Source organism: Papaver somniferum, chromosome 5 (assembly GCF_003573695.1).
Source record: "Papaver somniferum cultivar HN1 chromosome 5, ASM357369v1, whole genome shotgun sequence".
NCBI classification, from domain to species: Eukaryota; Viridiplantae; Streptophyta; class Magnoliopsida; order Ranunculales; family Papaveraceae; genus Papaver; species Papaver somniferum.
In genome coordinates, this window is record NC_039362.1 from 38,825,191 (window position 1) to 38,833,825 (window position 8,635).

The 8,635-nt window shown below is 36.6% G+C and overlaps 1 protein-coding gene across 4 annotated transcripts; it reads left to right on the plus strand.

The window, feature by feature from the left end:
• The first annotated feature begins 504 nt into the window (after window positions 1-504).
• On the plus strand, window positions 505-7,637 carry LOC113281415. Of its 4 annotated transcripts, none has more exons than XR_003326139.1 (16): window positions 505-961; window positions 1,523-2,256; window positions 2,537-3,673; window positions 4,054-4,374; window positions 4,501-4,572; window positions 4,753-4,833; window positions 4,966-5,003; window positions 5,108-5,195; window positions 5,283-5,432; window positions 5,516-5,716; window positions 5,798-5,877; window positions 5,980-6,052; window positions 6,134-6,235; window positions 6,536-6,641; window positions 7,012-7,172; window positions 7,276-7,315. XR_003326139.1 is itself a non-coding variant. In XM_026530140.1 (16 exons), the coding sequence occupies exons 1-16, from the start codon at window positions 628-630 to the stop codon at window positions 7,442-7,444; spliced, it is 3,774 nt and encodes a 1,257-aa protein (XP_026385925.1). In that variant the 5' UTR covers window positions 505-627; the 3' UTR covers window positions 7,445-7,637. The 4 variants fall into 4 exon arrangements, 3 of the variants coding, with proteins under 3 accessions (XP_026385925.1, XP_026385926.1, XP_026385927.1); XM_026530140.1 differs by having other exon boundaries at window positions 7,085-7,172; window positions 7,276-7,637; XM_026530141.1 differs by having other exon boundaries at window positions 5,525-5,716; window positions 7,085-7,172; window positions 7,276-7,637.
• The last annotated feature ends 998 nt before the right edge of the window (window positions 7,638-8,635 follow it).

The following is an 8,635-nucleotide window of genomic DNA, read 5'->3' on the forward strand; positions in this document are numbered from 1 at the left end:
ATGATTGTTATCTGATTGTTAATAGAAATTTTGAGGTTGTATTTGTTAAACCAGAGGCTACTTTCTTCGATTTCGACTCACAATTGGTGTTCAGTTATATAATTTAAGTACAATTGGCATCAAAGGCATTCAATTCTCCTGAACTCATCATGGGAAGAAACGAACAACAATATAAGCTGCATAAATTAAATGATAAAATCCTCCAATTAGGGAAGTATATGGAGGAAAACAACTCAAATTGCCGGTTTCTCACTGAACTAGGGGTTATTTTCTTCGATTTTCGACTCAAAATTGGTATTGGTACAAGTAACAATTTTTTTTTTTTTTTTTTGCCAAGTCCAACATATCCATCATAAGTTCTCTAAAAAAAAAAAATAGCTGAATTGTCGATAATGTACAAACAAGGTTTGCGACTAGCCTGTTCATTGCAGGGGCACGAAGAACTTGTTTCAAATATAAAACAAAAAAAAACCCGGGAAAAATTGGGAGGATCGACTCCTTTGTCTTCTTTTGTTAACTAAAGGCCACTTCATTTTCCCAATTATTCTTTGTTCTCTCGGGATCTAATCTTCCAAAGAAAAACCCTAGAAATACGAAATCGAGGTTTCCTGTTCGGAAGTTAAATGAATGGATGATAGAGAGTGTATTGCTAGTGAAGATCTTAGGTGCCGTAGTGCTGCAGCAGCACCAGACGAAGAAGAAATTCCATTAGATCGAGAGGAGAAGAAGAAGTTAAGACGAGTAAGCTTCGCTGATGAACTCACTTCAGTTCATATATTTCAGAGAGATGATGATGGATCTGATCAGACTCCTGTAGACGATAATCCTAAACCTAATTGTAGCCCTCCACCGAAAACCGAAGATGAAAATGATGACGAACAAAAAAAATTTGTGTTGGATTTCCCTTCTACTTCGCCTGGAAGTGATTTTGGTTCGGCTTCTACGTCTCACAACGATGACGGTAACTTTTGTAACTACTATTACAGCCGGTTAGCCATGAATAGTTACTTATTTCAGACATTGCTTATTATTTTACCATTTGTAGACATTGAGGTGTCAGGTTTAGTTAAAATTTCATATCGCGTTCTTGATTGTTCAACCGCATCATGTTTTATTGATTATTCAATTTGATAATATGTTATGCTGTTTGTCTGTGAAATTAGGTTACTATGAAGGTAACTAGTGATGTATGTGGATTGTAACTAATTGTATGGAGATGATTTGCGTTTAAAATCAAAATGAATACCGGGAAAGGTTTTTTTTAGTAATTAAGCAATAAATTTGTAGTAGTACCACACTATCGTGCCAGTATCGATTCCTAGGTGCGCACACCGATTCTGCTAAGCAGCTTAGAATAATACTCATTTCACTTTCATTGATATATTATATTTTTAGCTGTCATTTGTACAAAAGGACAAGCTATGAACTAGGTCACTAGTAGTTTAAACTGTGCTAATGCTGATTTGTAGATGTACAGTTGTAGTGAAGCAGCATAAATAAAGTTCTGATTTGGTTATTGCAGGGGATGGTTGGTTTGGGAAGGTTTCAGCAAGTTTTATTAGGGGACATCTATCAGCTTCTGCAGTATCGGATGACAGTAATTATGAAACTACTTTAGACTCTACAGACTTTAAGTTACATTTTCAGAATCTTAATCAGTCAGATATGGAATCAGATTTCAAAACACCAACAAGAAGTCACCTCTCACTTGAATGTAGGATGCCGTCAACTGGAGATTTTACTGGCACTAATTCTACTGGGAATTTAATGTTTGGAGTTCATAAACCAACTCCTGCGGTTTCCATTTCTGGCGGCACATCTAGTGGTGCTGGTGATGATATGAGTTTGATAGATGAAAATAGACGTATATATGACTATGGGATATTGTCTCACACCTTAGAAGCCATGATGTCCGAAAGCAGAAATATTTTGTATGGTATTTCCGCTCCAGGTTGTGTCAAAATTCCTAAGTCATCCAATTTGGAGGACGTAAATAATGGATTGAAAACATGTGATGAACTTAAAAGCCACGTAATAGGACTAGAGGAAATGGGAGGCAATGAGCTGGAGAGCACTAATCCTCTGGATCCTCCCTCTGAGGTGGTCTCCAATAGCGATGTGAACCATAAAGGAAATGATAGATTTGCTTCCAGCATTATAGACCGGTTCATCACCAGCACAGCACACAGTCTCCCAGATGCTGCTGCTGTCCAAGCTCACCAGAGTCTAATTCTGAGTGAGTCAACTTCGGCCATGGTAATATACTCTCATGTAATATTTATTGCCAATCTATTAAGTTATGTTCTGGGTTTTGCTGTTCTGTTCACGTGTGAGATGATAGTGGTTGATTTATTGTATAGTTCCTTAGATCATTTCCAAATATTGCTTTTCCACATTTTTCGATTTACACTATGATATATCATGAAGTGACCCTATGGTTTATCCTTATCCCTTGGTTAGAAAATGCCTAAATTTCCTTTAGTATCTCAATTTAAAGAGTCAAGACTTCCTATATTAACATGTTTCATAATTTCAGTTACAGAATATGCCCTCTGCCATTGACCAAGACTCAGCTAAAGCTGCAGTAGTAGTAGTTGGTGGATCAACCGTTGAGTTTGGTGGCGGTAGTGAATCTTTGGATCAACAGTTTGTATTCGGTGATGGTACCAAATCTAGCGATCCGTTGAGTTCTCCCAGGGAAACGAATTTGATGCATGTCACGACACAAAGTGATTGCAGGGATGCAGGTAATGTTGAGCACAAAATGACTGAAGATTCCTTGAGTAATGCAAGATGTACTACTGAAATTGGTTTCAAGATAACTAACCAATCTTCCAAACCAGAAGGGTCTGTATCATCATCATATCTTAAGCAACAACGAATATTTCATCCTAGCATTTTCTTAACTGTTAGTGAATCTCCACTACTTCATGTTGAGAGCAGAATGAATGGAAACTCTTGGAATGACACAAGATGTACCCCTGAAATTGGTTATAAAACTAATCAATCCTCCAAATCCCCACTAGAAGGGTCCGTATCTTTGTTGAGCGCTAAGCGACAAAAAATGTTTCATCCTACTTCCAGTGCTGGACAACAACCTAGCTCCCCTTTAAACAATGGAAGTATGGATAGTTCGGCTATTTTATCTATGGATTGTAGCAGTCAACATGTAAGCATTGGAAGGGCTTTGGAAGTAGACAGGAATTTAGTGAAAACTACTGGGGATGACAGAAATACAGATCCTAACAAGATACATGTTTCACTTGCTGATTCAGGAGAGGAACTGGGAAGTGTTTCTCAAGAAAACAAAGATGTTGGAGAGACAACTAGAATGAAAACCGATGCTGAAGGGTCATCACCACCAAGGATCTTCAGAAATTCGAAAGAGAATGAATATATTGTGCATAACGGAGTACTCAAGGACCAGATATCTGCAGGTATTTCCTTCTGTCGCCGCGACATGCAAATGGATTTTGTAACTACTAAGGCCTGTGTGACACCCTTGCGGGTTTTGAGTCCCTTGAATTCACAGTGGGGAAGCCCAGAGAGTAACTTCTTTTCAAGGACATACCCAGCCAGGTTGACAGAGAGGGTTTCTGAAAACATTTCTTCTGATGGCCCTGCGTTTACATGTGCTCGTAAAAGGACTGCAACTCCGACCAATCTTGTAAAGGTCAGTGCTTACACCATTTTTTTCCCTTTTATTTCTTTTTTGGCTATTTATCTAAATCAAATGCAAGAAGGAAAATCTATTTGCTAACATGTTGGTTGAATGTGGCGCCTTGCGACATTAGTTATACCAAACATGAAAATTGAATCATACGGTCCTCTAACCCTTTTGAAACAATTTACTGATTCCATGGTTCAGATGATATAGGCCATAATGGCTGCTTCACTGTGTGATAAAGTTCTAATGATATCTGTTATGGGGTGTTTATTTATTTTCTTTTATTTTTTAACAAACCTACCGAGATGTCATTTGATTGATGAAGGAAATAAGAACAGAAAAAGAGGTTCGCAAAATCTGTTGCTTACACTTTTAAAAAATTGCAGAGATTAATGGAATGGTGGCCTGAAGGTCCTTCTACTCAGGATACCAATATATCGTCGGAGATTATTGGTGGAGAAAAGGTTCCAAGTTCCCTCAGCTTGCTGACATCCGTTTCTGTACAAGAGGCTGAGAATTCTGAACATAAGCAAAGACTTGAAAGGGCCAATTTTATGGATAAAGAGGACAAAGAAATCGTCAAAATCCAAAAAAGTCCTAAGGTTGCGCCAGTATCGGAGATTATGATACTTTTTTCTAATCGTTGTATCGAGAAGATCAGTGAAGTTAAAATGGATGGAGATCTCTTGACTAGAGATTTAGATCATGTATGTAAACTTCGAACCTTCTCCTGTTATGCCAATTGGCCCAATTCTACTGTGCAAGGGTTGGTTTGCCTACCATAGTAGTAGAGTTGTATTTTCTGCAAATCTAATTTCAGAGTCTGCTGGCAGGTGTTTTATGAGTTTTCTGAAGCTATGAAACACCAGATGCTGCCATTGGCAGAAAATCTCAATCCGAGACAGGTATAATTCCCCATTTTCATCTTCTTATCGTAACATAGATCACTTTATGCCGCTTCTCAATCTTTTTACATACAAATTCTCTTTTCTCCTTTTTTTGAGTTTTAGCTTGCACTCAAAAATAGTTGGTAGGTCAACATTTCTAATTTACAGCAAGCACTACAATCTTTTTTCAAAATGTAGGTTTCCGATTTGGAAGACATATTTGGCCGACTAGAAAAGGCTAATAAGTACAAAGTCATATGCAATCAGATACAGTCCCAGGTTTGCTACACTGATGAAGAGTTCTTATAAACTAAGTTATATGATTCTAGACGGATTTAATGGGATTTTTTTTAAGTATCAAATGATTTGGTTGCCTTTCTTTCTAATTCTATGTGTTTAACGGCTGTGTAGGAAATACATAATCACGATGTTAACCTCCAGCAGAACCGGTAATGTTCTCCATCACTTCGTGGCCTTATATCTATAAGAATGACTTGCCGGTACTGGAAGTTAAGAGGTAATACCACTCATTTTGATCTTTTGTTTGGTTCAGAGTAGTCGAAGCAAGGCAATTGCAACAGATGCTTGTGTACAAACAAGCTAAGTTGCAGTTATTGCGTCTGAGGCAGGAACGACTGCGTGTAATTTTCTTCTCTTAGATATGTTATTTCTTTTCATTCCAATAAAGACTCTTCGCTTACCAGTTATTTGTGTTCTTTGCTATGTAGAAAAAATATCAGTTGCTGCGTTCTGGAATTCAGGAAACTAAACTTATATCAGAATCTTTTGCAAACCACTGTAAACCTGGTCGTAGAGGTGTTCAGCTTAAAGATAGTCATGTGACATCTGTTTTAGTTGACCAGAACAGCAAAAACACGGTAAATTTGGCTCTTAATATGTGAACGTATTGTGTTTCTGTTTTCCCTTGTACACTTCTAGTTACTTATTTGTTAATTTATAGTTTACTCAGGAAGAACGTCAAAAAGTGGATGCAAAGAGGCAAGAGCTTGGGTCTTTGGCTAATAAAGTAAAAGAGTTAATTCAGTCACTCATCTTCTCCTATAAGATCAAAGGAGAACCAAGTTCCAATGATGTTATTGTATTAGTTAATGAACAGTTGAAGACAAAATCAGCTAACAGATTTGTGCACCAGTACCTACAGGTGTACATACTACCCTTTCATTACTGTCATCGATTTCTTGAATGATTCATTTTACTCAGTCTTCTGTGGCATTACAATTAGCTATGGGAAGTGGTTGATCTCGAGAAAAAGAATTTGCAGTATAACCTTAAGCTCAACTACCTTGGTTTCCTTCATCAAAGGTTCTTCCCTTTCTCCCTCTTTGTGCGATTGATTATATTGAATGACAATTTTTCTTCATATACATTCAGCATAATATCTTTTTCTTCTTTAATGACTGGCAGGTTCATCATAACTGTTGGTCCAGTAGCAAGAATAATAGTAACAAACAAATTGATTGAAGCTAACATTAAGAAGGTAGTATTGTCTATTGTATTTCAAGAAACAATTAATTCGTTACGGTTTGTTGCATTTCTAATTAAATTTCATCTTCTTTAGAGTTACCCAATCATAAATGCTTGCGTTGCCTTTGCATATGTGTTCAATGCTGAGTGCTCTCGTGATCTTGGTAGTTCAAAAAACTTGGCACTAGAGACACATGTAAGTGGTTATAGCTAAAAAAATTTCCTGGTTCCTAGTTTTTGTTATATTTGTTTCTGTTTCATTTATCTTTGGAGTATCTTGTTTTTTTTTGTCCCGCGTTCTGGTGAGCCTCATATTACCAATATATTTTTCTGTGCCTATAGTTCTGATGTTAACTTTGTGGATTGTTTGAAATCTAAAATGCTGTTGATGCTTTGGAATCATTGAGCGATAGATTTGTATGTATCCATGTTATTATTATGATTATCTATTTTTGCTTGAACAACTGTATTCATAAACTTGTGTTTTCTGATGCAGTTAACCAGTCTCCTTTTAGATAATCTGCTAGACGTAGTTGAGGAGGCACTCACGGTTAAAATCGAGCTTAGTAATTTGATTAAAACAAGTTTTAATTCGCCAAGTGGTAAAAACTATTCTCCCATTTTCTTTTCCCTTGTTTTTTTCTGGAACGAGACGGTGACAGACATTACCATAAGCTGTAAGCCTGTAACTCTGAGTTTTGATTGATCTCCATACCGATTGCATGTGCATATGGAGTTATCTACTCATCGTCACAAGCCATATGTCAAATATATATTATTCTTAGTGTTGCAGACTTGCTTTAGCACCTCTAGCAGTTTTGTCTAGTTTCTAACAGTAGTCTTTGAGTGCCGGCCACTGGCATTATATCAAAATAATCTAATAGAGTTTTGAAGGCCTAATCTAAAATTTAACGTAAAGTTCTGGACTATTTTTAGTTCTCACAAGTTTTCTTTATTCATTTATTAGGACAGGTCTCTCGCACATTTACTAATTCCAACTTGATCTGCTTCTTCGATACATGTTTACTTTGGATCTATTTGACAGCTGACCAACTTGATTTGCAACTCCAATTTCTTGATTGCAAGACTGGACATATAGTGACTCTGACTCTGGACATGACTTGTTTGAAACAGTATGTTCCAGTTGACTCAATTTTCTGAATAGGGATTTAAACATTGCAGTATTTTGTTATCATTTGATTAATCCGATTTCCTTAATCCGTTGTTTTGTTCCAGAGGTATCTACCCCATGGAGATTCTTCCTTCACAAGTGCAGTCACAATCACCAGTATCGCAACTGCGCTCTGCTGAAATTTTGTCTGCAGTTAGGACTCTAAAACCTGATCACTCTAGGATTCTAAGGCTCTGTAGATGTGTTTCCCAGGTACTAAGAAATCATAAATAAGACTTGACAACTAGCAACCACTCGAACTACAACCATCATTAACCTCAGTTTTACAACATGAATCATTCATAAGACCTCACACCTAGCAACCATTGGTTGATCATACAACCATCCTTAACCCCAGTTTTACTCTTTGTATGGTGTAAATATGAATTTTGATCCAAGTCAGCGCTAAAGCAGGATCTGCTTAACTTGAAAGTCTTGTTCGTAATTCCATTAAAAGAAAATTATGGGTGAAAAATGTTGTTTACAGAAGAGGAATAACTTCTTTTTATCCTTTCCTTTCCTTTTTTGACTCATTTAATTGGTTATTTCCTTATTCCTTTAAAAAGAGGGAAATTTTGATAAGTGGAACTGGTTTCTTCGGAGGAAATGAGTTTTTTTAGTTTCTAAGGGCAAAGAGCTTCCCCAATGGTGAATGTGGATGTTTCATAAGTGGCACCATTTTTAAGACATCCTTTAGATATAAAATCCTAAATATCAGGGAAAAAAAGTTTTATCTCCAACCCATAAAATTTTTTTTTATCATTCTTTTACTTATTTGTAGGCATACAACTGGTTAAAATTATTTCAATTTTTGTTTTTCAATTATTTTTATTAACCAAAATGTGACTAGGATAAGTAGACATCTTCTAAGTGTCTAACTTTTTGTTTGTTTTTTTTTTGCCACATGGTCCTCCCATTAATAGGTTGGAGATGGTTTTTTTATAAATATGGTTGTGTATCCTATGTGGATTAAGACTTTTTTTTGTCACACATTGAGAAGCTCTTACAAGAACATTGAAGTGAAAACCGAACCAACAAGATATATCGGTTATGCCCAAAAAACATATTTCCATGGAAAAACATGAGCCGGTCCAAAGATTTGGTGTTGACCTGGACAGAATTTCTTGGAAAAGTAAAACAGTTCGGATATCCATGTTCCGGGAAAATAATTTCAGCTTGACCATAAATTGAAATATTTAGTTATCCTAATTGTCAAGATCCTCCCTTGTTATCAAGGTTGGATAGATTTATTATCTTAATGGATAGGGAAGCTAAATGTCCTGCCCCTAGTTATCAATTCAGCGTACGGAGAGAAGTTCGGAACGACAAACATACGGGTATTATATAGATTCAGATCGTTCGGCTTCGGTCAAAAATCCGGTCAACAATCCGTTATTTGAACAGTAGTTCGGAACGACATACATA

Excerpts from the sequence above, each read along its gene's own strand:
- LOC113281415 (XM_026530140.1), top strand. The coding sequence starts at position 628 with ATGGATGATAGAGAGTGTATTGCTAGTGAAGATCTTAGGTGCCGTAGT. Across the intron at positions 6,053-6,133 it reads TTGAAGCTAACATTAAGAAG|AGTTACCCAATCATAAATGC; the intron begins GTAGTATTGTCT and ends CATCTTCTTTAG. Across the intron at positions 7,173-7,275 it reads GACATGACTTGTTTGAAACA|AGGTATCTACCCCATGGAGA; the intron begins GTATGTTCCAGT and ends GTTTTGTTCCAG.